Source organism: Anastrepha ludens, chromosome Y, assembly GCF_028408465.1.
Source record: "Anastrepha ludens isolate Willacy chromosome Y, idAnaLude1.1, whole genome shotgun sequence".
NCBI classification, from domain to species: Eukaryota; Metazoa; Arthropoda; class Insecta; order Diptera; family Tephritidae; genus Anastrepha; species Anastrepha ludens.
In genome coordinates this window covers 1,924,327-1,952,019 of record NC_071504.1, presented here as the reverse complement: position 1 = coordinate 1,952,019, position 27,693 = coordinate 1,924,327, and the positions used below count along the sequence as shown (strand labels likewise).

Sequence of the window (27,693 nt, the reverse complement as noted above, 5' to 3'; positions counted from 1 at the left end):
ACATATTGGCTCCGACTCCATGTGTTCTCCCCTCACTTGTTTTGAAAGAAATATTACGAATTTTTCAATGAAATTCACAGGAGATGTTCATTTCGTGCTTATTTTGCTAAAACTAGCACCAACACTATTCTGTTAATAATAGTTTTTAAGTTATTTGTTGATAAAGTTTGTCTTTTACCTTCACCAAATTTTGATACAATAAGTGCACTTATCACATTTATTTTAATAAATATTCAAACTACATTAACATACACACACGTTTTTAACTCTTTTTATTGATATATACCATAAATTAACAATTTAAATTGCATTTATAACTTGCAAACACTTGACGCCCCAGCTAAATTTACAATAACTGAAAAGCATGGCTGAATGGAGTGCTGCCAGAAGCAAAAAATAATAAAAAAATAGAATGCGATTGAAAACGAAGCAACATAGGAACATAATTTCCACACTCTTTTTTGTTAGAATAATGAGGGAATGGGGGTTTACAACCTCTAAGGTGTATATATTGAGTTCATAAATATATATAAATACAATATCGATATGATTTTCGAAATACAGTTCAGCTTCACGTAAAATTCCTACGCGAAAAGGAGTACTACGCAAAAATACTGTGGATTGCCTAGCCGGAGTTGGACTGATGAGGGTTATTTTTTTGAAGTGCGGCCGAAGGCCGCCTACGCAGAAGAAAGTTTTACGCAAAAATACTGTGGACAGCATAGACGATTTTTTATTCCAAATTTTTCGCCTGCGGCGCTTTTTTTTTTCTTTTTTTTAAATATATATATGTATAATATAGTGAAAATTTGGGATTAAAAATCGCGCTATTTTTTATTCCAACTTTTCGCCTGCGGCGCTTTTTTTTTCTTTTTTTTTAAATATATATATGTATAATATAGTGAAAGTTTGGAATAAAAAATTTTCGCCTCCGGCGCTTTTTTTTCTTTCTTTTTTTTTAAATATATATATGTATATATATATATCATATATTTATAATAATATAGTGAAAATTTGAAATTAAAAATATATATATCATATATATATCATATATTCAAAATGCATACAATCAAACATACTTTACTGAAAATCAAGCATTAATATATATATGTATATAAATATATACATATATCCATAAATATACCTATATATATATATATATATATATATATATATATGAATAGACGTATATAATATAGAAATAATTTGTAAAATTTTGTATTTCAATTCATTTATTATCTTCTAAAATTGTTTATTTATACGATGTCTGGCAGCACTTCGGCTGGTTGTAGTAACCAAAATAGGAGGATTCTTGGTCAATTTTACAATTTTTAAACTCAAATAACTTAAAAACTATAAGCCACCGCCAAGTGAGGTTTTCACTTTTAGAAAGTAGAATACCCCCTCTTGCGCGTTATGTAATTCCGCGTTATCTAAAACATAGTTTTCATATAAATTTGGGGATTATGTTCCAATAGGTTTTTTTTAAATAAAATACATACAAAATAACAGATGCACATATATTTCAACTCAATACTAAAGTTCAGACTTTCTTATACAATTAAAAACACAAAACAAAAAATTTAAAAATAAACTAAAACAAATTAAAGGTTTATTAAAAACTTTATTGTTATTCTTCAAACTTCATATGGTAATTAATCTGTTTCACTGTCTTCAAAGATCTTTGCACGTGTTCGTTTTGGGGGAGCCATAGCTTCATCAGAAAATATTTCTTCAACATAGTTTTCGCTATTGGATAAGAAACTAGTTGTGGGACCTTGCGGTTCTTCTACTGGTTTTATAATTGCGAAATCTGTTATCAGTTTTTGGTGGGTGGTTTTTTTAAGCTCCTTTTCAATTTCGTAATAAGGTGCTAGATTAATATCTATTCTATCTATCTAAGGCAAAAAAGGGTAATTCCCGGTTTACATTAAAAATACATTACATATTATAAATATGTGGTACGCAAATTAGTGTTACCAGATTTTATAATTATGTATTTTCCCCTTCGCGTTATATAATCCTAAATTTCGCGTTGTACTGAAACCTAATTTTTCCAAATCGCGTTATATCGAAACCACGTTGTATAAGACCGCGTTATACAAGGGATACCTGTATTGTGTTTTTGTAAGTACAATATTAGGAATATCGACTGGTGAAAGACAAAAGTACACGGAAGCAAGAAGGGAGCGCTGTGCTCGCGCATATGTATATGTATGCTTGAATGTATGAACGTGCATGGATGTAGTAACATATGAATACAATTATTTTGTAGGAAGTTTAGAAGGCAAGTAGGTACACATGGCAGAAAAAGTCTGCGTTCACCCACTGTTATAAAGTATTAAAATAATTTAACGTGTTTATCTTAAAACTCTCAGTTATTTCTTTTCACTTATTTCAAAGAAAATTATTCATAGATTTTTAATCGTAAATTATGAGGTGGTAAGCCTGGCAAATCGAGTGAGTTTGAGAATTCAGTTGGATAATTTACGACCTCATCTTGATCAGTAATAGTGTCCATTGACTTATACGCAACTATGTCACCAGGTATTTAATCTAAAATAGCTGAATTTATATCATTGACGTCCTTATTTTTCCCAGCTAAAATTGCTCTTTCGCTGAGTCAATCATGGTTTTTGTAATGTTGAACTATGTTTCGAAATACACTCTGTATCAATGCCTCTTTAGACTGTGCAAAAGTGCAGAAATTGTTAGGCAATGTTATCATTCCTGCTTTTTTTGAAAAAAGGTTTATTTTTTTTTTGGTTAAAAAGTGTTTTTTGAAGTTTTGAAAAACACTTCGCTCTAACAAATTTCTTCTCAGTTAATTGCTGAAAATTAAATATTTTGAAAAAACATTTTTTTTTTAATTTAACGTTTTTGAGGAAATTTTGTTCTTGAAAAAATTTCATACTTTTGTAAAAGTTTAAATTGATTTGTTAAAAAAGATTTTTTTCCGCTTTGAAAAACACCCCCTCGAAAAGATGTATTCTCTATTAATAGTGGAATATGAAATGCTTTGAAAACACCATTTTTTTTTTAATTTTTTTTTGGTTTTCAGAAAATTTTGTTTTGAAACAATTTCATACCCTTGAAAAAGTTTTATTTTATTTTATTTGTTTAACATTTTTGAAATTTTTTTTTGTAATTTTAGAAAAACACCCCTTCGAAGAAATTTCTTTTATCTTTTTGAGGAAAATTTGGTTTTGAAAAAATTTCATGCTTTCGAAATTTTTTTATTTTACTTTATTTCTTCAAAATTTTTGAAAACAATTTTTTTTATAATTTTCGAAAAATACCCCTTTGAAAAAATGTTTTCTATGTGTCATAGTGGTATTCCATTAACTTTTAGGATTATAGTCAAATACTTACAAATATCTACGCTTTCACAAATAGCAACAATAAACAAATTTCCTCAAAACCAAAAAGTTTACTTTTTTTCTAAAAAAATTCTAAACAAACAACATAAAAAATTTAGAATTTTGTGTTCACTTGTGTTCACGAAAAAACAGTATTGTTTTTATTGTATTATTGTAACTGAAAACCAAAATGTTGCAAAAAATCAAAACAAAACTAAATTATTTTTTTGTGTTCATTTGGTCCATATGTTCCATAAAAAGTTGATATGGTAAATAATATGCAGGGTCTGATACACGCAAATTTCCATTGACCATTATAGTGACAAAATTATCGATCACCAATTCCAACAGGATTTCAAAATCAGAGTTGGAATGAGTTGTTGTGTGGTGTACTTCTGAAAAAATGAGAAATAAACAAAATAAATCTAAAAATTCGAATTCTAACTTTATCTTGTGTATGTTCTTATTACCTTTGAATTTTTCCAATGAAGCACCATTCATTTTAAATTTTCCAAGAATTTTTTTTATCATTTCGCGTTTCTTTCCTTTTTCATTCGATTCCAACATTTGTTCCTAGCCGAAAACATCGTTTGCAAACGCATTCATTTCCATACAGAATTGGTCAAAGAAAGCATTGCTCAATTGAATTGAAACATTATTTTCATAAATACTTAGGACCTTAACTAATGCACCTTGGTACATACCTAACGCAGATATTCATCGCGACCTTGACATCGATACTATAGATGAAACAATACAAAGCGCTAGCAGAAGACACATAAATAGACTATTAACGCATACAAATCCTATGATGAGAAGACTACCAAATAAAGAAAAATCGACCCAAAGTCGGCTTAACCGTCAAAGACCAACAGATCTTGCAAAATCCTTGTAATCAATTGCCAACTAATCGTATATGTCATTATTTGTTAACCACTTGTTTTTAAATAATATGTACATATATATTTCTTCAAAATGAGCTTGGGGGCATTGGCCCTTCAATATCACTCTCATTGCATCTTTTTGTAAATCAAATTACTTATTGTCTAACGACAGGTGTAATATTTTATGGAAGAAATAAAAAAAAATAAAAATTTTATTCGAATCATTTGAAATTTCTGTATACAATAACGAAAAATTCAAAAAAAGTTGTACACATAAAATGAATGTCGATTCGAAACTTACTTTAATCTAAGAATCGAGCAAGTTTTGTTTTGTACGATATTTTGATTTTTTTCTTTTTTTTAAATGAAGAAAATATTTAAAAGAAATTTTTTTTTGCTAAAAACCTTCCCCTAGTGGATCCCTATAATATGAAAAAAGAACGAATAAAATTGGCCTCGTATCGGCCCAAAAAAATGCGTACAAACGAACATCATTTCATTTTTATATATATAGATATATATTTATTGACCAAAAAGATAATATATTTATATTTATGTACGAGAATTTCGCCACCCACACAATAATCAGCGGTATGTATATACCGTAGCAAAAAGTCCGCTGGGATCGATTTTAATTTACTACGGCGTTGCTTGTGTAGTTGTGTACTCAACTTAACAGCGGGAATGTACAAGTAAAAGGAACGGAATAAGAGAAAAATTGAAAAATTCCCAACAACGCGCTGTTAGATGGTTGATTAGCTTGAAAATACCGCGCGCACTTGTATCAGAGAACGTAAATTCATAGAGAAGGCGCAGGAACGAATGGACAGGTTAAATGTCAAAACACATCAAAACGAGGGTAGGAAATTAACATAAGAGAGTTAACATAGCGGAGCGTAGTCAACATAGCGGAGCGTAGTCAACAGAAATAAATATAGCGTTTGCATTGAAATGTAATATGCCATGATTTGATGTTAGGGAAAAGAAAATAACAGCAGACTTGTACATTTTTCTTTCATGCTTTTTTGCCGTCGGCATTTTGCATGCGCAAATGGATTATTTCTTGTGAGATGAATAAATTAATTCTAAGTAACGCAATAGCACCGTAGGCCTAAGTAGCTAGAGTGCTCTATCAGTTAGTGTTATATTTCATATTTCTCTAATAAATAATAATTCTAAGTATGTGCATGCATGAATATGAAATTTTAAGTATCGAATTTACTAAATTGTATTGAATTTAGGTCTATTATCAAAATTATTCAAATATCATAACACAAAAAATAACTTTGTAAACCATTCCATCTTCATGTGGCCATCCATATTCATGTGGGCAGAAAAAAACATGACTTGCCTCAAAACCCAGCTCATACACCTCTCATACACATCTGCATATAAAGAATTCAAAGCAAATAGACAAACGTATGCAAACATATTTCTAATATAGTTACATATGTATGTATGTATGTATGCAAAAATCACATTTCTTTTTCATGCTTATTTCCCGTAGGCATTTTGCATGCGCAAATGGATTATTTCTTGTGAGATGAATAAATTAATTCTAAGTATATGCATGCATGAATGTGAAATTTTAAATATCTAATTAACTAAATTGTATTGATATTAAGTGCATTATCAAAATAATTTCAAAATATTCACATAAAAAATTGGCTTTGTAAACCATTCATTTGCATCAACGGTTATTATTCAACAATATGTGTCCTTTTTAAATTTTTATATCCATATGTATGTACATATATTCATATACTAAATATGTAGATATAACATCTACCATACATATTCATGTGGGCAGAAAAAAATCTTGACCTGCCTCAAAACACAGCTCATATGTATCTACATATAAAACATTCAAAAGCAAATAGACAAACGTATGCAAACATATTCCTAACATATGCAAAAAAACTCATCTAAACGATATTCGCGTACATAAACATATGTATGTATATATGCTTATATGAATACATATGTTGGGACAATGTACATATGTACGTAAATGTTTCTATTCTAAGCAAAACAATGAATATTCGTATATACATATAATATAACCGCACATACTTACTTTATGCCTCTACATGTGTATGCTTCCAAAACTAAAATTCTAAGCCTAGCGACTACAAGAACAAAATGCAGTCTTAGGCGCAAGCGTAGCGGCCATCATTCTAGTTGACATAGCGCTGAACAGTCGCGGCGGCGCCGAACAGTTTCAACTATTGTACTGTGCAACAAAAACTCATCATCAAAAAATTCATTGAAAAATTCGAGCTCATATTTCTACGAGCAAAGTACTTTCATTCATAAAACGAGCCGCCCATATGCCAATTTTCGCGACCATTCGAAAATAGTCAATATTGGAATATTTCGCGTTGAATTATTTGCCAATATTTGGTAAATCTTGAATTTTTGTCAAGTCGAGTGGCCGCGGCTCCGTACATATGTATGCATCAATATATGTATGTAAATATGTGTTCTCAATTCTCGACAGCAATAGCAAATCGAAATATTTTTTCTGTCGCAAGTGCTCGCAGCCTCATATGTATGTATGTCTATGGAAGTTTGTAGGCATGTATTTATGTGAATGCGTGTTTGCTTTTGCACGTCCATATGAACGATTTTTCATATGCAGATATTCATTTGATTTAGCTGAACGAATATATTGATTTTGTAAGGAAATCCTGTCGAATTAAATTATTGTCGTGATTAAGTGAAAATTGTAGTGGTTTAAAAATCTAGGCTCAGGTGCTACCTGAAAAATAAGATAAAAGGAAAACCTGAAAGATAGAGAAAAATCTGAAAGACGGAGAAAACCCTGAAAAATAAAATGTTACTCATTACAATTTGATGTAACTCTGTACCATTAAAACCATTTTTGGAAATATAGTAGGAAAATACATACTTCCACTTAGAGCACAACCCTTTAACCATAAAAAAACAACATTTGTTCCCTATTCTGCTTTGACGTTGACCTTCCCCATGGTCCACAAACCCATCAATTATATCCCTACTTTTATTATAAGTAAGATCCGGCTTGATGCTAATTTCATAAAATAATAAAATGCATATGCGTTCTGTGCCGGACATTTTGCTAGCAATTTTGCTTAAATTGTTAACGACATTGGCATTGAAACCTGGAACAACATACCTGATGGGGCGCCAACGCAAAAGCGATGATTTGTGTGGTAAACAAAAACCTACATCGTCACGCATAAAAGTATATGCTTTAGTGGACATATAGTTCAAATTTTGAGCCAATGTCTTTTCGTCCTCATTATACCAACCTTTTTTGGTACTGACGATCATTTTTGCAAAAGTTGCTACAACTTTCTTCCGCAATTATTGCACATTTCAACAACTCAGAATATTTATTTTTTAGGTCATTATTTTCTTTTTCAAGCTCCTCAATACGTTTATTGAATTTGACCGCGTTGCTCTGATAATAGCGAGCAGACTGAGCAAACCGTTCGCGAGTGATTGTGGTTTCTAAGTCCACGCAGATCTGATAACTATAACTAGCCTGCCTGTTTTCCTCTAATATCGAATATTTCTCAAACTCTTCCAGAGTTAAATCTTCTTCTACTTGCTTAACTACCCTACAATAAGTTGCAGTGACGGGCGGGCAAGCACAATCAGAGGCAGCACTAGGCGAGCGACTTCTATTTACTGGCTCTAAATTGAAGCAAGGAAAAGCCCCTTTCAAGAGTTTATATTTTGTAACCAATGTGGGTTCAAAATGGCGTTGGCAAATAAAAACCCTGTCAGTGCTTGACACTTGCACGTTGCAAGCCAAGGCCCAATTCTTACGGGTATCTTCGTCCCTAGGAAACGCAAAAAGTATAACTTTATCCTTAGGCACGCAGCTCTCGATACATCAGCTCCTTTTTTTTCTTTTTTTCGGCCCACTTGTTCGGTGGGACATCATCATAGCCTAATTAAAGTTTTTATTTTAATTTTTACAAAATTTAAATTGAGGTATATTCAGTATAATCATATACATATATAAAACAAGAAACCGCACCCTCCGGGGATTTATAGTTTTCAAGTAATTAATTGTTAAAATTATGTAATTTAGCGAAAGGATATTGTTGTTTAGAATACAAGTAAAAAACCAGTAAAAATGCGTTTGTGACCATATATTTTATGAATTGAAGTGAAATTTAGAACAACATACATACATAGTTGTATTATGTACCAATTTATAAGTGTATTGTATTAAAATGCGTGTAAATATTGAAAGATATAAAAGTTGTTCATGAGCCACTCCCTTACATCTCAACCAAGTTTCATTAAATAAATCATTATACTTGGCTTCAAATTACCCATACGGCATTATCCTACACCCGATCCTTTAAATTCAAAAGTTTTTTATAAATATGTAAATAAAATAATGAGAATGTGCGCATTCAAGTTCAATTGGTTACAAGCAATCATAAGAGCTTTTCAATATTTGGCGCAATTTTCATATATGTACATATGTATATACATTTATCTAATCAAAATCAAATCTAATGCAATCATACATTTTTTCCAATATTTGGCGCAATTTTCATATATGTAAACCTAAAATAAATATGTCCTTTGCTAATATATGTATATAAACATGCATACATAAAATTTCGCGCAATTTTCATAACTTAATTACATACATATGTCCTAAATTACGCGCAATTTTTATAAAAAAACCAAAAAGAACAAATCTGTAAACATGCATACAAATCATATGGACATATCAAATGAACAAATCTGTTCTGTACGCAAGCAAATGTAAGCTAATGTAAACTACATTTTTTCACACTTGCGTATCACTCTCTCCCTCTCATTTCTCTCCGGCAGCCATATTAATTAATTTCCTACTGTTAACTTGTGCTTTCCTACCCATATTTTGTTAGGAGGAACGGGCCGGGACTGCGCCTTCTCTATGAATTTACGTTCTCTGCTTGTATTGTCTGTTTGCGGACAGACCGAGTCGTTGACCCTTTTTGATTTTTTTTTTTTTTTAATTTGCTTATTTCCACCAAAAAAAAAGTGTGCAATAAATCCACGTACCTGGTTTTGCTGGAACGGATTGTTAGCTGATGGCTTGGTGCTTTTTATGCTTGCTGGTGCTCTTTAGCTTGCTGGTGCTTTTGATGCTTGCTGGTGCTCTTTAGCTTGCTGGTGCTTTTGATGCTTGCTGGTGCTCTTTGGCTTGCTGGTGCTCTGTTTAAATGGATCCTTTATTAAAATCCGGCTCGAAGGACCATGTTCTCATCGGAATGCGACGCAATGGGCGGTTTGAAAAATGTGGGGCCTCCACGGTCGCTCCGATGATATCTATATATATAAAAAGAAGTTACATTTCCTTGGTAATCTTATAACTCAAGAACCGCCGAACCGATTGACACGAAAATTTTAGAGTTCTTTTCTATCTTTGAGGAGGTGGTTTGTGCGAAGTTTGATTGAAATCGGTGCAGCCGTTCCTGAGTTATGACATTTTATGTGATTACAAAGTGAAGAAAATCGTGTTCGACGAAATTAAGTGGAAAGACAACAGACAACAAGACACAGACGGAGAAATCAGTCGGTTAATAGTGAAGCACCAAGAAACCGTCGTGGGCGTACGTCCGTTTATGATATACGTCAAATGGACCGCGCGTATTTCAATTACGATGCCACCATTGATTACAGCATGCATGCCTACATTGGCAAAATGAATATAGAATGTATACATTGCAAAGCAATTAAATTCAGAAACTAAACGCCTGGTATGTGCTGTGCTGGTGGGAAAGTCAAATTGCCGGTGCTAGAACTTCCGCCAGAACCTTTGCATTCATTGGTTTTTGGCAATTCACCAACGTCGAAGCATTTCCTCTTAAACATTAAAAAATACAATTCATGCTTTCAAATCACATCTTTTGGAGCTACAAATATTATAAGAGATGGATTTTTGCCGACGTTTAAGGTTATTACTTCGTTTGGAATAAACAATATCGTATTTAATTTATGTGCCGTCCCTGTGTTCGATGTTTTTAAAAAATCAGATCCGTTATCTACATATATTTCTCGAACTTTACAGATTCAAGGTCAAATATACCATAGAGCTGGGTCTTTGCTACTATTCCCAGATGGTGACCATCAATTTTTGCAAATATATTTTATTGGTGATGAGAATCGTGAATTAGATCAGCGCTGTGCAATTTCGACAAATACGAGAAGATTAATCGTGAATGAATTGCAAACAATGTTCCATCAACACAATGAATTCGTGAAATTGTTCAAAGTGGCACTCGATCTGATGCCCACCGATGACCACAAAATAATAATATAATAAAAGCCAATAAAACACCAATTGGGGAGCACGCCAGACGATTCAATATAAAAAAACATTTTATGTATGGTGGTGCGAAGCCCACTGGGGAATGCTAGTATTTTATAAAAAATGAAAAGCACAAAGGCGTGTCAGTATATATTCGTTAATATTTATTTTGCAGTATATATCTTAATATGCATGTCGATATAAAATGTGTATTGCAATATGTAACAACTCGGTGTTATTTATTGTTAATATAAAATATAAATATATATAATTTTATTTACCTCTGGCTGACACGTCCTGATCCTTTCCTTTAACAAATCGAAGTGAAAGTTATAATTGAAATTAAAGTGAAAGTAACCTCGCCGAACAACGTTTAACACGGTAAACGTTTTAACTGTTCGGCCTGGAAATGCCAGGGTTAACGGCCTTCACGTTGCAGCGACTGGAAACGGTGGTTAGCAACAGTCGGAACGGTAGACGCAGTTACCATTAGGGTGGCTAAAAAAAGTATATTTAATATTAGGCTGTGGCCTAAACACCAAGTGAGCGGAAACACCTCCTGGTGCAAGGCTTCTTCTTCTTCTTAATTGGCGCGATAACCGCTTACGCGATTTTGGCCGAGCTTAACAAAGCGCGCCAGTCGTTTCTTTCTCGTGCTAACCGGCGCCAATTGGACACACCAAGTGAAGCCAAGTCCTTCTCCACCTGATCTTTCCAACACAGAGGAGGCCTTCCTCTTCCTCTGCTACCACCAGCTGGTACCGCATCGAATACTTTCAAAGCCGGAGCGTTTGTATCCATTCGGACGACATGACCCAGCCAACGAAGCCGCTGGATCTTTATTCGCTGCGCTATGTCTATGTCGTCGTAAAGCTCATACAGCTCATCGTTCCATCGTCTGCGATATTCGCCGTTGCCAACGTGCAAAGGTCCAAAAATCTTACGCAGAATCTTTCTCTCGAACACTCCAAGCGTCGCTTCATCGGATGTTGTCATCGTCCACGCTTCTGCGCCTTCGTCAGGTCGGGCATGATGACAGTCTTGTAGAGTGTTAGTTTTGTTCGTCGAGAGAGGACTTTACTGCTCAGTTGCCTACTTAGTCCAAAGTAGCACTTGTTGTCAAGAGAGATTCTATGTTGGATTTCAAGGCTGACATTGTTATCGGTGTTAATGCTGGTTCCTAAATAAACTAAGTCTTTTGCAACCTCGAAATTATAACTGTCTACAGTGACGTGGGTGCCGATACGCGAGTGCGCCGACTGTTTGTTTGAAGACAGGAGGTACTTCGTTTTGTCCTCGTTCACCACCAAACCCATTCGCTTTGCCTCTTTATCCAGTTTGGAGAAGGCAGAACTAACAGCGCGGTTGTTAAGGCCGATGATATCGATATCATCGGCATACGCCAACAATTGTACGCTCTTATAAAATATTGTGCCTGAGCGATTAAGTTCTGCGGCTCGTACGATGCTCTCCAACATCAGGTTAAAGAAGTCACACGACAGTGAGTCACCCTGTCTGAAACCTCGTTTGGTATCAAACGGCTCGTAGAGGTCCTTCCCAATTCTGACGGCGCTGCTGGTGTTGAGCAGCGTCATCTTACATAGCCGTATTAGTTTTGCGGGGATACCAAATTCAGACATAGCGGCATACAGGTAACTCCTTTCCGTACTGTCGAATGCAGCTTTGAAGTCGACGAAAAGATGGTGTGTGTCGATTCTCCTTTCATGGGTCTTTTCCAAGATTTGGCGTATTGTGAATATTTGGTCAATGGTGGACTTTCCAGGTCTGAAGCCACACTGATAAGGTCCAATCAGTTGGTTGACGGTGGGCTTCAGCTTTTCACACAATACGCTCGCTAGAACCTTATAGGCGATATTTAGAAGACTAATCCCGCGGTAATTGGCACAAATTGCAGGATCGCCCTTCTTATGGATTGGGCAGAGCACACTTAAATTCCAATCGGCAGGCATGCTTTCATCCGACCATATTTTGCATAGAAGCTGATGCATGCACCTTACCAGCTCCTCGCCGCCATGTTTGAATAGCTCAGCCGGCAGTCCGTCGGCGTCCGCGGCTTTGTTGTTCTTTAGCCGTGATATTGCTATTCTCACCTCGTCATGGTCGGGTAACGGAACTACAATTCCGTCGTCATCGATTGGGGTATCGGGATCTTCACATTCTCTATGACATGCGCAGCTGTCACTGTGCAAGGCTGCTTTGGCTATAAGTGATATCACCAGAACTTTTTAGTAAAACTGCTATAACTCGTTTCCGGTTACTCCGAGCAGCCTGAAATTTCGGGAGGTTACTGCAAAACTATAATGCTTTCCGGGCACGAAAAATTATGAAAATCGAATGTAAAAAATCAAACTGCCAAATGCCATGTGAGCCGAAACACCTCCTGGTGCAAGGCCGCTTTGTCTATAAGTGATATCACCATAACTTTTTAGTAAAATTCTTATAACTCACTTCTCTTTACTCCGATCAGCCTGAACTTTGGGAGGTTGCTGGAAAAGTATTATGCTTTCTAAGCGTAAAGAATTATGAAAATCTAATGTAACACAACCGAACTGTCAAATGCCGAGTGAGCCGAAACACCTCCTAGTGCAAGCCTTCTTTGGCCATTAGTGATATCACCATAACTTTTTAGTAAAACTGCTATAACTCGTTTCCGGTTACTCCGATCAGCCTGAAATTTCGGGAGGTTACTGCAAAACTATAATGCTTTCACGGCACGAAAAATTATGGAAATCAAATGAAAAACAACCAAACGGCCAAATGCCAAGTGAGCCGAAACACTTCCTGGTGCAAGGCTGCTTTGGGTATAAGTGATATCAGTGATTCTCACCATAAGTTTTTAGTAAAATTCCTATAACTCACTTCTCTTTACTCCGATCAGCCTGAAATTTCGTGAGCTTGCTGCAAAAGCATTACGCTTTCCAGGCGCGTAAAATTATAGAAATCGAACATAAAAAAACCAAACTACAAAATGCCAAGTGAACCGAAACACCTGCTAGTGCAAGGCCGCTTTGGCTATAAGTGATATCACCGTAACTTTTTAGTAAAATTCCTATAACTCACTTCTCTTTACTCCGATCAGCATGAAATTTCGGGAGGTTGCTGCAAAAGTGTTGTGCTTTCCAGGTACGGCAAAATATGAAAATCGAATGTAAAACAACCAAACTTTCAAATTCCGAGTGAGCAGAAACACCTCCTAGTGCAAGGCTGCTTCAATTAAGAACGCATGTCGTTTACCCATCCACTGCGCCATCTCGACTAAACAACGCGCACAAATAATAAAGTTAACGTGGTTCGCTCCCATCACACGCGCTTGCCGGTTAGAAATAAATTGTAAATTTAAACCTTATTTTGCCACCGTACAGCCGTATATCTTGAGTTTCTTCTTTATTGTGACTTAGCGCTGTAGTTTATGTCTCTTGTTCCAAATGAGTAATGGATTTTATGAGGGGCTTATATTTCTTCTTCTTCCTAAAAGGTGTTCTAACCTGTTAAGTCATTTTGGCCGATATCAAAGTGTACTGTAGTCTAAAGGGCGGCCGCTGTTAAAGAATACTTCAGATGTCGAATGCCAAGTTCGGGTAGTTGTGGATAAGGCATTCTGATTAAAATTCATACAGGATTACTATCATTAACACTTCTTCAATATTTTTTTGGTTCTCTAGAAATCAGCTAATGAAAAATGAAAATGAAAAATGAACTCATGGCTTGTACATACAATAATCTTACTAGGCTATCATTTGCGGACGAATTTCTTGGAAAGTACTAGACAAGTGTCATCGAACATCGCCGCTTTCATTTTATATAGCTTGAGCTAATTTTTCCCTCTCAAAATTCTAAATCAACCCTTGTGGGCATCCGTTTTCATTCTTAAAAGAGAATTCGCGGCGAAAGCCAAAGTCAATTTTGGAAAATTGTACCAGTTTAGAGTTTGGCTCAGATGCGCAATGGAAATATTTAGGTTTATTAAAAGTTTCGGGTTTGCTGATCCAATATGTTGTTGCACAAAAGATATCGCATTCCTTCTCATCTATAGAAACATACATTTATACATCGCAAGCAGTACCGTGCGCAGACCCTCAGATTTAGGGAGGGTTCCAACTTTTGTTGCAGTCTGATATAACTTTGCTTGTGTTTATAAATTTATGACACAGTACACGCTTAACTCACAGTTTTGGATGAATCTTGATTGGTGATAAAGGTAAATAATAATTAAAAAAAGGTTGAAATTAATTTATTATAATATGCTTTATAATAACTCATCAATGTTCTCATGCTTTATTCGTATCTCATTTGTTTTCTCGGCACATCTAATCGATCTATGTCATTAGCTATTATCAGATTTTATAGAAGTAATTGAACATATAATATACATTTATTAGTATTTGAGTAAAGACAAACAAATGTTTGTACGACCAAGTCAAACAACACGATCATTCAACGTCGCCTAGCATTTTGACTCTTCGTGGTACTGAAAAAAATTCCTTTAAAACTCTTTGAGGATCTACTACAACTTTTCGATGTATATTCAAAGGTTTACAATCGCTCTTCATAGTCGATCTAAGGTCTTAATACGACGCAGCGTTGAAAAGGCGCGTTCATTCGTGTCTGTTGTAACAGGCAAAGTCGCCATTATTCGATTCATATCAAAAAATTGTTTAAAACTTCATCTGGGGGTGATTTGAACCCTGCAAAGAAATTTATTAATTCTAAAAAATTGCTCCTGAAAGGTTAAAGGCCAATCTTCATCGTCCTATCTTTGACATGAATTCGTGGAGCATGGTCTCCAATGATTTGTCTTTAGAGTATGCGTGTGAGAGGCTAACCATATTTAGTTGTTACTTTATGAGAAGAAGGAAGAGAGACGATAAGGCGTATCGACCACATGGGAGCAATTTACCTTACTCCACTTTTTATTCGACTATTGTTATCAAAAGGCTTGCAAACACCAAGCCAAATATTCCACCTCTGAGGGATGCACTACTCAACGTTCTGTTGAGCAGCTTCTCAGTAAAGAGTTTTTCGAAGTTGTGTAGCCAAAAGACTACTCCCCAATAGAAATATCTACCCCGATCAATCTTGCAGGTTTAGAAGGCAGCGTCCGTTTCAAAGGAAGGGATGGCAATAAATTTGGAATTAATGCTGGATGAAGTCTTAAAGAAAATTGATCGCATATCCCCGGATGGAATTCAATAGAATCCTTTCCAAAAGTTAAGCGTTTAGGGGTAGTCAGATGCCCGAAAAAATAAAGACTTTCAATAATTTTTTTTTGTTAGTCAGGTGCTTTATTTTACAAAAATAAAAACCTAGCATTAATACATCATGTTTCGACTTTACTTTAACAAATTTTCAAAAAATAAAATTACAATTGTAAAAGTTATGATCACAAGTCTTTGGAAATTCATCTAAAACCAATCGGAAAAGAGAAATTAGTTTTATCAGTAGATAATCTTGTGCCTGATCGAAGCTCTTTTTTTTTAAAATTAACAATATGGCGACCTCAAGAAATATTTTTCAGATTTTTGAGAAAAAAAACCGACAATTAATTGCCTCAAAAATCTAAATTTTTGAGAAAAACATAAGCCTTCTATCAAGCACGAGTTTTTTATGTTTTTCAAAAGCAGGTTTTTAAGTTATGGTGATCACCAGTTCAAAAAACATAGCTTTGAGAAAAATGCATTTAAAGTTTAGCTACCGGCTCACGAACGCCCCGAAGCGCCCAAGCGCCCTTTGTTAATTTTTGAATAATTCGAAAGTATTTGTCAGATTCACTTCAAATCCTAATTACTTAAACCCTTAAACTTTAATGACAACACTGAGTCAATCGCTGATGTTGGCAATTCACCTATCTGGGCAGTATGAAAGCGAAGGATGAAGGTGAAAGTGCAGAAATTGAAAAAGATTTGGGACTCCAATGTTCTATCGCGAAAGAGTAAACTCAAAATCTTCAATACACGCATCAAACCTGTTTTCTTGAATGGATCAGAAACTTGGAGAGTGACTGACATGATCGGCAATAAACTAAAAGTCCTCGTAAATAAATGCCACTCTGAAAAATTTACCGGATTTTCTGCCCAGTTATCATCACGTAAAGACAACAGCAACATAGAAAAAGTGGCTTTTGAATGGAATGCACAAGGGAAAAGAGATCGTGGTCGCCCAAAGATGACGTGGGTGAGGACGGTATGCTCTAAAAGCATGCAATTTGGTTTCTGGAGTCAAATTAGCAGCAAAGCATGTGATAGAAGCCATTGGAAGAGACTAGCTTGCGCTCTATGCTCCAATGACAAGCAATGCATCTTCTAAATTTGTGTGTGCATTTTTGAATACTTATTACTTGTACACTTTTCAGATGTTCCAAGGAATAAATAATAATTGCTATCTATGTTAAAAGCTACTTCCGGCCTATTGTGGCTAGAAATATACCTTTAGAGTGTTCCCTACGGAATGGAATAACATTATAATAATAACGGCACTACTGCAGTCCTCGGCGCACCTCGACAAGAAAGCGGCCATGACCGCATGTAGCCTCTCACGGCAAGTGATTTTGATCCGCCGTTTAGGCTCTCATTCAGAATGGAGCCATCAGGCTTTAGAGAGAATGTTTTGTAGCCACTTTGACCAGAACTTTCTTTGGCTTTACTAAAGAAGTTCTTAAAGTATTTCTTATCGACATTTGTTGACGCGTTTATGAAGGGTTTTAGGTTCCTCATTGTGGCTGGACTCTTTTCTCCTTAGCTCGCAAATCTAAGGATCCCCTTACTGAAGCATATATTTCTTACTTACTTCTGAATTACAATTTTTATAGAGAAAATGCATTTAATATTAATATATTTTGTTCGTAATATTTTTCTCCAAAAATTCACTTGAACGGTTCGCCGTTTTTGGCTTAATGCTAAGAGAAATGACAATATACCAGCTGAATAAAATTGAACATTTTAATAAAAAAAAATTGTATTAATAATTTCTGCTCTTGCAAGTAGATCTATTTCGAGAGATCTAATTCTAGGTCTCCATTGTTAATCTATTTGGCTTGTTAACTACTAAGGGACTTCTGGACCAAGGTGCAATAAGATAAAAAATGTAATTCGCCAGAGAATACAACAGGGGAGTCTACAATCAGTCAACATGAAATTTGCATGTTACTTGGCAATACAACAAAAAAATGTCTCAGAATTTGCAATCGAAAAGCCACTAAATTGTGAATTGCTCAATCATTGCACAACTTTAAATTATTTCTGAACCTATTTTTGTCTTTTATTTTTGCTTTGATGCGTGGTGTCGTTCACTGTCTGGCGCTTTTTGAGAGTGTTTTCTTTGATATGGTTCTATGTTGGTCCCTCAATATCTCTTTGTGCCTGAAATGCTGCTATTACTAGAGCCTTAATTGAGTTTGATAAAATCTCTAAATTTGTTGACATAGATTTTTTATTTTCAGAAAATATTCTATTGAAATGCATATTTATTATATTGCATATTTATTATAAATAATTTGCATTTTATTATAAATAGTTTAATTGTACTTCCTTTGTTTAAAGCCTATTAACCTTAAAACTTCTGTAAAATCTGTAATATTGATTAGCTGATTAATTAAATAAGCATAATATTATATTAATATGATACATAGTTTTTTAATAATCAAAAGCAGTCTATAAAAATTAATAACGCACCAAAAGTTTTTCGTGCAATGCCCCGCCTGGCGTATGCAAATACTGCTCTGTGCTCCTTTAAATTTTCGAGTACTCAGTTGCTGAGTTCCAAGAGGCTTTCAGTTGTGCAACTCAATACAACGTAACCCAATGAGTGAACTCACCTTTATTTCGCACTATATTTCTTCACCTACCGTTACATATAAATGTGTATGTGCAATAGGATAGCCATAATTTGTATGGAACAGAAGATACCCTTCTCTAAGTTAATATAAAGGGTGATTAAATTTCAAAAGCCGATGTTGAATGTAAGCCACACCTAAACGTCAAGTTTTTTCCTGCATCATTTCATTTGACAGTTTTCAATTTCAGACTAATTCAATTTTAACCATGGAAAGATACACAATCGAGCAATGCGTTAAAGTTATTCAGGCTTATTATGAAAACGGGTGTTCAAATCAAAATCAAAATCATCTTCAAGGATGAGGCACATTTTCACCTCAGTGGATTCTTCAATAAGCAGAATTGCCGCATTTGGACGAATGATAATCCAAGAGTGATTGCCGAAAAACCAATGCACTCAAAAATAGTGACTGTTTGGTGCGGTTTATGGGTCGGCGTCATCATTGGCCAGGCAGTTACTGTGAATAGTGTTCGCTATCGCGAGATGATAATGACCTTTTCATAGCCCGAATTGGAAAATATGAATGTGGATGATATGTGGTTTCAACAGGATGGTGCCACTTGTCACACAGCTAACGAAACAATGGCTCTTTTGCACGAAAATTTGATGGCCGAATAATCTCACGTCGCGGCGATGTCAATTGGCCGTCAAGATCATGTGATATGACACCGTTGAACTTCTTTCTTCGGGGTTATTTGAAAGAAAGGGTGTACTTTGATAAGCCAGTATCTAACAATTCAAGAGCTAAAGGATGAGATAATTCGGCACATTAACGGCAGAGGACCTCAATTATGCCTCAGCGTCATCGAAAATTTGGACCATCGGATGGAGGTGTGCCGCCAAGGCCGCGGCGGTCATTTGGCCGATATTTTGTTTTGTGCATAGTTGAGCCGTACCAATGTTATCATAATAAAGAGTACTGACAATAATTCCCTAAAAAATAATATTTGATTAAAAATCAACACCGGCCCTTGAAACTTAACCACCCTTTATATATACACCCATAAAGTCTTTTTTTATCGCACCATTTTTCCAAAGTTTTAGAAATATACACTAAAAAATAGGATTTGTCGAGCTCTCCAAATACGCCCCTGTCCCGGCTATGATTTCTTCGTTTCATTTCAGGAAACAAAAAGAAGTCACAGGGGGCTAGATCGGGTGAATGCGAGGTGCAGTTTGGCAACGACAACTCTAATTGAAACTGCTGGTGCGTTGTCGTGGGGAAACAGCGCCTTCTTTTTCGCCAAATGCGGTCGGTCATTGAAGGAGCTTTGTGAAAGCGTCGCCCTTTCGTCGATCTTTCCGGCCGATGGGACTGGCTTCGCCTTCATTAGAGCAGATTCACCGGGGGAAATCCATTGTTTTGATTGGGGCTTAGTTTCTGGTGTGTAATGATAAATCCAGGTTTCATCACGGTAATAACCCGATGCAAAAATTTATTCGAATCTGGCTTAAATTGCTCCAAACACTACTTCGAATCTAACAGCCGCATCTGCTTGTTGTCCATCGTGAGCAATCGCGGCACCCATCGCCAACTCATCATATAAAATATTAATTGCCATTCCGGTCAACACACCTTTGGTCTCTGTTATTTCACGCACTTTCGGTCCTCGAGCAGCGAGAATCATGTCGTAGACTTTTTGAATAATTTCCAATTTTAAATTCGTTGAATCAATAACTAACTGTGGTCATAGATGGCGAATTGTCCCAATAGCCAGCATCCAACTTTGCTTTTATCTCCTCGTATTTCTTCCCATCCAAAAACAAAAAGCGAATTATCGAAAGATACTTTTTTTCCATCTCAGCGAAAATCACGAATCGCGTCTTATTCGAATAGATGCCAAATACAAACTAAATTATCAATCACTCTGATATTTGTTTGATAGATGGCAGCACATGATACTAACATCAATTTCCCCTAGGATCGCCCTCCGACATCAAACGTGGGTACTTATTGAACTGTCCTCTTATGTACATTATTTATAATATAGAGCGAGTTTACATTTGATGTGCCGATGTTTCTGAGAAACTCATTTATATTTACTACAGCGAATGCCAAAGGGCTCTTGGTTGTTTGTATCGTCAAGAGCTGAGTATTTGCTGTAGTTTAACTTTATGTAATACTTGGCTGTATGTATATTACTTGTTGCGACGCACTCTATTTCACTTATTCGGTGATTCGTTTGAACTTTTTAAATACTTTGAAATCGTTTTTTATCTGTCCATCCATAGAGTTTTTATAACATAAAGATCTAACGCATGGAACGCAATGTGACTGCTTCAAGTAGGACTCGCAGAATAGCAAATATGGCGATGAATGGCAGAATAATCCATACTAGACCAGCCGTGCGGCCACCGAAGAGATGGCACGAATGCTGAACATCCAAACCCACTTAACTACATTAAAAATTATACTCGTATATATATAATTGGCGCGTACACTCTTTTTGGGTGTTTGGCCGTGCTCCTCCTCCTATTTGTGGTGTGCGTCTTGATGTTGTTCCACAAATGGAGGGACCCACAGTTTCAAGCCGACTCCGAACGGCAGATATTTTTATGAGGAGCTTTTTCATGGCAGAAATACACTCAGAGGTTTGCCATTGCCTGCCGACGGGCGACCGCTATTAGAAAAATGTTTTTATTAATTTTGGTGTTTCACCGAGATTCGAACCTACGTCCTCTCTGTGAATTCCGAATGGTAATCACGCACTAACCCATTCGGCTACGGTGGCCGCCGCACATTAAAAGTTATCTAGATATATTTTTGTAAGCAGGAATTTTCATAAATAAGCGAAGACGAAGAAATATTTCGAGTATGTATACAGTTTCAGAATTCAATCAATTATAGTAGTAATAAAGTGCAAATTTGAAGTGATTCAAGAATTATGTCGATTTTTATTTTTATTTTTTTGCGGTGCTCCATATAAGAAAATGTCGGATTTCAGGCTTAGGATGAAGCCTCTAAATCTTCCATTGACACAATATTTCACACTTAGTAGATGTGTTTGGATGCTAGGAGATCTGTACTCTCCCTATCTTTTATATTTAATGTTGCTAGTGGCTCCGTAGATTGTACTTTTTTATTTTTGCGTATCAGTTTTTGTGTTTTTTAAGAGTAGTTGGAGGCTAGGATATGTACGTAATGCAATTGCAGGTACAGTTAATGAATTTAAAAAGATCTAGAGTTCTATATTAAACAAATATGAATTCGTTAATATTTTCAACTATTCCTTTTAGTTTCTTATTTTGCTAAGGTGCTGTAAATTTATCTTGCCTGTAGTCTGTAAGAAACTTATAATGTCATAGGCTTTATTTGTATAAATAATTAAGAAAAATACAAAATTTCAGAAATAGTGGTCACCCTAACGTGCATACATACATATGTGCTTGAATAACTATACACTCAAAATTTCTTCATTATATATTCACAGGCATACCACCATCGATTGGCTACAAGTACCGGCATATCTAAATGAATTTCTGGAACAAAGAGCTACCCGATGAACTGAATCAAATTGCGAACATTCAACGGCAACCATATTTGCATGCAACCGTCTACGATAAAGCTAATGGGGCTATTGCATCACAACGCCCACGTGACGGCACTGCCACCACAATGCACCGCACATATCCGTTGCAGCGGCATGGCATTGGTGGTGGCAGTGAAGTAATAACCGGGCACATGAGTCAATTTGGCACACGTGATAATGGTGCCGAGGATCCGGTACGCACACTGAAACTACTGCTTCAAGAGCCTTGGAAGTTAGGTGGTAGCAATGGGAGCCAACGCAAACGGTGGAGGCGTTGTGGGCATGGATACGTTAGCAGAGAATATGTACAATGCGCCACCAACGTTTGGCGTAACTAAGACTGCCGATGATGAACAACACTATAGAATGGTAGCAACGGGTGTAATGGGTGGCGGCATGATTGCAGGCCCTGGTGGTGGTAGCGGTGGCGATGGTGTAGCGGCAACAAATGGCCTGGGTGGTTTTACTGGGCTCGGTATTGGCACTAGCGTGGCATTGGCTGGCGGCGGCAATGCAATTTATGGTGTGCCCAAAACGGAAATTACAAAAGATGAAAGTGGTTTTGGTGATGGCGGTGGCGGTAGCGGTGGCGCAGGTGATGATGCAGGCAGTGCTACTGGTGCTGCTGGTAACGCAGGCAATAAAGAGGAAGTTGCCAAATCAGAGACGACAATACAATTGTTCATCGGACTGATTGCTGTCTTCATTGTGCTCAATGTCATCATCTACTCCACCTTCCTGCTGCAGAAGAAGAAGAAAGTGCACAATATGCAACGCAAACTAGACGGCATACTCAGCTACGATGGCACGACCGATGATGAGTTCAAGTGCTCGAAGCAAAATGATGGTGATGAGAGCTACATTTTGGATATTGTGCGCAAATCCAATACATACGAAGCAGTTAAGACGGAACGTTCGCCCATCAACGGCTTTCAAATGACACGCCAACTAAGCACCTCCACCGTAGATACACACACAAAGGTATGCGCTTGGATGTCTGCGGCAGCTGGCGCCGCTGCAGAGGTAAAGGCGTGTGCCGACGGCGGTACGGATAGCCCAAGGCGCCGCAAAAAGTTAGCGTTGCAGTGGATGCCACACCACAGGCGCGTAGCAGTAGCATATTAGAACAAGAACCCATCGAGGTGCTAAAACTGAAGGCCGATGGGCGCAATATAATCATTTGCCAGGAAGTAGAGGTGGTTGATCAGGAGCTGCTCACGCCACAAAACTCGCTGGACTCGTCGCGTTATACGCTTGTGCGCCAACACTCAGCTGCCACCGAGCCTTGTGAGGCCGAATTGTCACAACAGGGCCAGTTGCCGGTATACAAACCAACGCCACAGCATGCCCATTCACATTCTGACCCGGTGGATATGAAGCAATACTATAGCAATATTTGTGGTGCAACTGAGCGCGATGAAAAGGTGACCAGTTTCGTGGATGAGGACATAAATGTGACCAGTCGCGACGATGATGAAGTTTCTGCAGATGCATTGGCCGGTGTACGCCTAACACACGCGAAACAACTTCAAGTTATTAAAAGTCGCAACTATCCGAAAGTTTTACCTACAATAAAAACAACACCTAACAGTGGTGTGCCATTGCATACGAACGCCGACGATTCACCGCCCATGACATTGGACTTGCGCACCACCAACAAACGCAACTCACTGCCACCCAATAGCTTTCTGCCACATTTTAGCGGCACAACGGGTGCAAGTGGCATTGTGGGTGGGCGCTATCCACCACTACCCCCACCACGCACCATTTCCACGCTTGGACGTAAGCCATCGCAACGCCGTAATAGCAATAATATTACGACATCACCGCTAATGTTAGCGCACGACTACACTGCAGAGGAAGAGGAAGAGCCGCCAATCACGCAAAATACGCTTATTGTGGGACCCTTAATACCGCAGCAGAAGCAACTGACGATTGGTGCTGAGACAGGAGTTGGCGGTGCTGATGCTAATTACTCCACGTTACAGCGCAATGGAGCAACCACAGCTGCGAAAGCGGTCTTTAATAGCTTGTTGGGCAATAGAGCGGATGACGCAACAAGCAAAGCAAGAAAAACAACAACAACGACAACAGCTATGAACAACATATCTGGCGCATCATTAACGCCAACCAGCACTCAAATCGGCTCAAAGTGGGCGACTACGACAGCTGGTGTGGTCGGCGTTACAACATTCTTAAGGGGTTATATACCTTGTGTTTTTCAAAAAAATCAAAATAAATTTTATTTCTTTATCGTAAAGTACAATCCCTTGAGAACATTTTCCAAAAATTTCATAGAGATCTGAGCAATAGATCGAAAGTTACAGCGTTTTAAATTGTGCGTCGTCACGTCCTGAGCGTACGGCCTCATGCGGCGCTTGAAACTTTAAACGCGATTATCTCAAAAACGTGTTTTTCCAAAAATGCTTTTGCGGTGGACGCGATTGCAAAAAAAGTATTCAACCGATTTTTATAATTTTTTTTTTAAATTGTTCGTAATTGATGTCGCCTCTTAGTGAACGATCAACTTTTTATGTATAAATTTTTATTTTGCAGATATGAATTTTTTAATGCCAATTTTAGGACTGTAGAAGTGGAGTTTTTTAAAAACATGTTCCTATTTTCACAAAAATCAAAATATTTAATATATTGATCGTTCACTAAGAAGATATAACCCTATACTAATGAAATCTTTTCGATTTTTTGATTTTAGTTGACTTGGTGGACTTGAATTGCGTCCACCGCAAGCCTCTTCCAAAAAAAGGGTCTTGGGGGAAAACGCCATAACTCCGCCATTTTTAAATATTTTTACACAAACAAAGCCTTTTTTTTCTTTAAACATTGTAATATCCAATAATAAAAACTTTTATACAATAAAATTATTGCTACATATCTTTAAAAAAAACCCAACTTTCGCTAATTTCACCGGACCACAAGGTATATAACCCCTTAAGTAGTAGCGGCTGTGCTGGCTTGCAAAGCTTCGAGAGTCGTCCGATTTCAGTGAGCAAGGAAGACGAATTGCAGCAACAACGAAGCGAGCAACAACTACAACATACACATCACACTGAGCGCGTTTATGCGATACAACAGCCAACTAATTTGCCACCCATGCGAACAGGCAGCCAAGCAATAGCGGATGTAGCGACGCCAACAACAACAGCAGCAGCAACACCTAATACGTTAATCACACCCACTTTAATGAATTTGACAGGCCATCAAAGTGGTAGTGTACACAATAATATGCTGCCTACTGGTAGCAGCAACAACAACAACAAAAACGTTGCTATTAACTCTGGCATCACCGACATTTATGCGCAACCCAACAAGTTGGCAATTAAAGCAAAGGCAAATTTGACAGCATCCAAATTGAATGCGCCAACGGTTGAACAATCTACAACAAAAGCAGCAATCTCGAATCATTCTACAACAACACTTCCGAAGTCACCTTCAATAGGCGCAATTGCCGCCTTGGCACGCATACCGGACAACACATCAACAACAGCGGCGACATTAAAGCCAATTGCTGGCGATGAGGTAGCCAAAGCGAACCAGTTGACAATAGCAACAGCACCAACAACAACACCAACTGCTGAAATAACCTGCCGGTTGGGCGCAAAGGAATTGACAAATAGTGACATCGACAACCAGGTGACAGCTATGGGTGGCATGCAAACAATGGATTCCATGGCAGCAGCAGCAGCAACAACTAAAACAACAATTGCAGCCCACACGACACAAACGGCAAAATACATTAGTGCTACAATCGGAAAAGGAGGCGATGTGGCAGCACTGCCACACATGCCACAAGTGCTGAGGGATGCTAGCGTTGGCAGTTTACAAGCACAATTAGAATCGCAACAACAAGTACAACCGCAGCAAAAGGAAATACCAGCAACGTTGAAATCTATACCAGCAGAAACAGAAACAACAAAAATAACCGAAACAGCAGCAACGTTAACGCGCGTACCTGTCACTTGCATGTCAGCTACACCGGCGACAACGACAACGACGCCCAATGCAACAAGAACAATAGCAAATGCCATTGCCGCACAATTGGCGCAAACAAAGCTCTTAAAAGCGGCTTTGGCATCTAGTAGGGCAGCTATGGCAAATACAACATCGACGTTTGCTGGCAATGACAGCAGGGCAGTAACAGCGCGCGATTCCTGCCACAGCTCAGTGTCGGCATGTTCAACAGGCTCTAGGACATCCTCGACATGCTCCACCTCTTCAGAATCGACGACATCCTCTAATGCTTCAACGGCAACTGACACATCTTCCAACTCCTCGTCATCGTCCACGGGCACTGTACGCACGGAACTGCAACAAAGGTAATTAACTGTTCGAGAATCATGAATGTCATTGCAATTTTTCTAAAACTGTTTTTAGTAGCAACGCAATAGCTACTAATTATTTATTTTGCTCAAAAGTACATCTTTATTTATTAGACTGCCGATGTTATTTTATTGTTCCGCTTAACAAAACTTCTTTCTTCCTTTATAAGGCACTTCTATTTATACAATCAACTCAACTTTTTCATAATGGGGTTCTTTGCTTTTATGGTCGCTTTAGATGTTGATTGTCATTGCCTATTCCATTGTAGATAAAAATGTTTATGAAGTTTCCTGGGGTTGACCTTTCACTTGCATTTTTTTTTTTTGCATTTATAAACTTTTCAGCACTCCATAGTAATAGTAAATTAGTTTCAATCGTAATTTCCTTCATTGGTCATATTCGCCCTGATATAGGGTGCTCCATCCTAATCAGAAGTCAGCGGAAGAACTAAATTACTATAAAAATACGTTTTCATTAAGAGTAAGTCCCTTATAGAATTTATCTCATCCATGTAGTTTCGATTGAGAGATTACCCTCATTGATAAGACAGAAGCGAGACCTTTTTTGTTGACATTTTCCATCACACTCGTCAGCGTCTCGGGCAATACAAGATGTCGCAAAATTAATCATCCTATCGGAAGATTTATAAATTTTGCAAATTTGACGTATGTGAACACAGACAAGCAATGGAGCACATAAAGTTCAAAATCAAGACTTACATAACTCAAAATATTTTTTTCTTCTTTATTTAGTAAGAAGAAGTTATTCAAAAACAAAATTAAATGATTAATTTAGTGCCACCTTGTTTCAGCGGGACTTCGGCAAGAGTACTTGCTTTTGAATAATTTACCCAAAAAGAAGTCCCCAGTAAGTGGACCCTGTAGCTTGGTTCTCCAGTCATTATAGCCCTTCTCTGTTTGTGTCTTTAAGCACAACATCGTTATTTGTTCAATTTCGTTTTGTATCTGACCATTTGAAGGCCTTTTTCACAATTCTGCTTCTTATGATTCAATCGATGTGTAACTAATTGCTAATCCCGGTTGCGATATGATTACGGATTTTGGCAATAATCTCCCTAAATCGGCAAAATTCGTTTAAAGTTTCCTTTGTTTTAAGTTTCCCCAACTGGACTACTTGAGTTAAAGTCATATATCTCCGTAAGTTTTTTTCTGATTTAGGAAGCATTATGCTTCAGAAAGGAGTGACGAACCAAAAATCGATGTTTTGAAAATAAATCCATAAAATTCATTTAAAATTCCTTACGATTAAAATTTTCTTAACTAGCCTACTTTGGTTAAAGGCATATATGTCCTTAAGGTATTTTTAGGAAAATTCTATGTAACCAGTTTTATGGCTCATCCAATTTTAGCATATAATTTTAAAGCAACTAAAAATTCGAGTTGATTTTAGATCATTTTTTTTTT

At 36.9% G+C, this 27,693-nt stretch overlaps 2 protein-coding genes and 1 pseudogene across 2 annotated transcripts in view; all 3 read left to right on the top strand.

The window, feature by feature from the left end:
• Positions 1-21,873: 21,873 nt before the first annotated feature.
• On the top strand, positions 21,874-22,176 carry LOC128870569 (uncharacterized; the record flags this gene model as incomplete). Its single annotated transcript, XM_054113221.1, has 1 exon — positions 21,874-22,176. A coding segment is annotated over exon 1 (303 nt), but the record flags the coding sequence as incomplete, so codon positions are not given.
• Positions 22,163-24,334, top strand: LOC128870556 (uncharacterized; annotated as a pseudogene).
• A 192-nt stretch (positions 24,335-24,526) lies between these two features.
• LOC128870554 (uncharacterized) overlaps positions 24,527-27,693 on the top strand; it is a 47,663-nt gene continuing 44,496 nt past the window's right edge. The window contains exon 1 of the mRNA XM_054113207.1: positions 24,527-26,265. Within this exon, the coding sequence (XP_053969182.1) occupies positions 25,043-26,265 (1,223 nt within the window). The 5' untranslated portion in view covers positions 24,527-25,042. The remainder of the gene's footprint in view (positions 26,266-27,693) is intronic.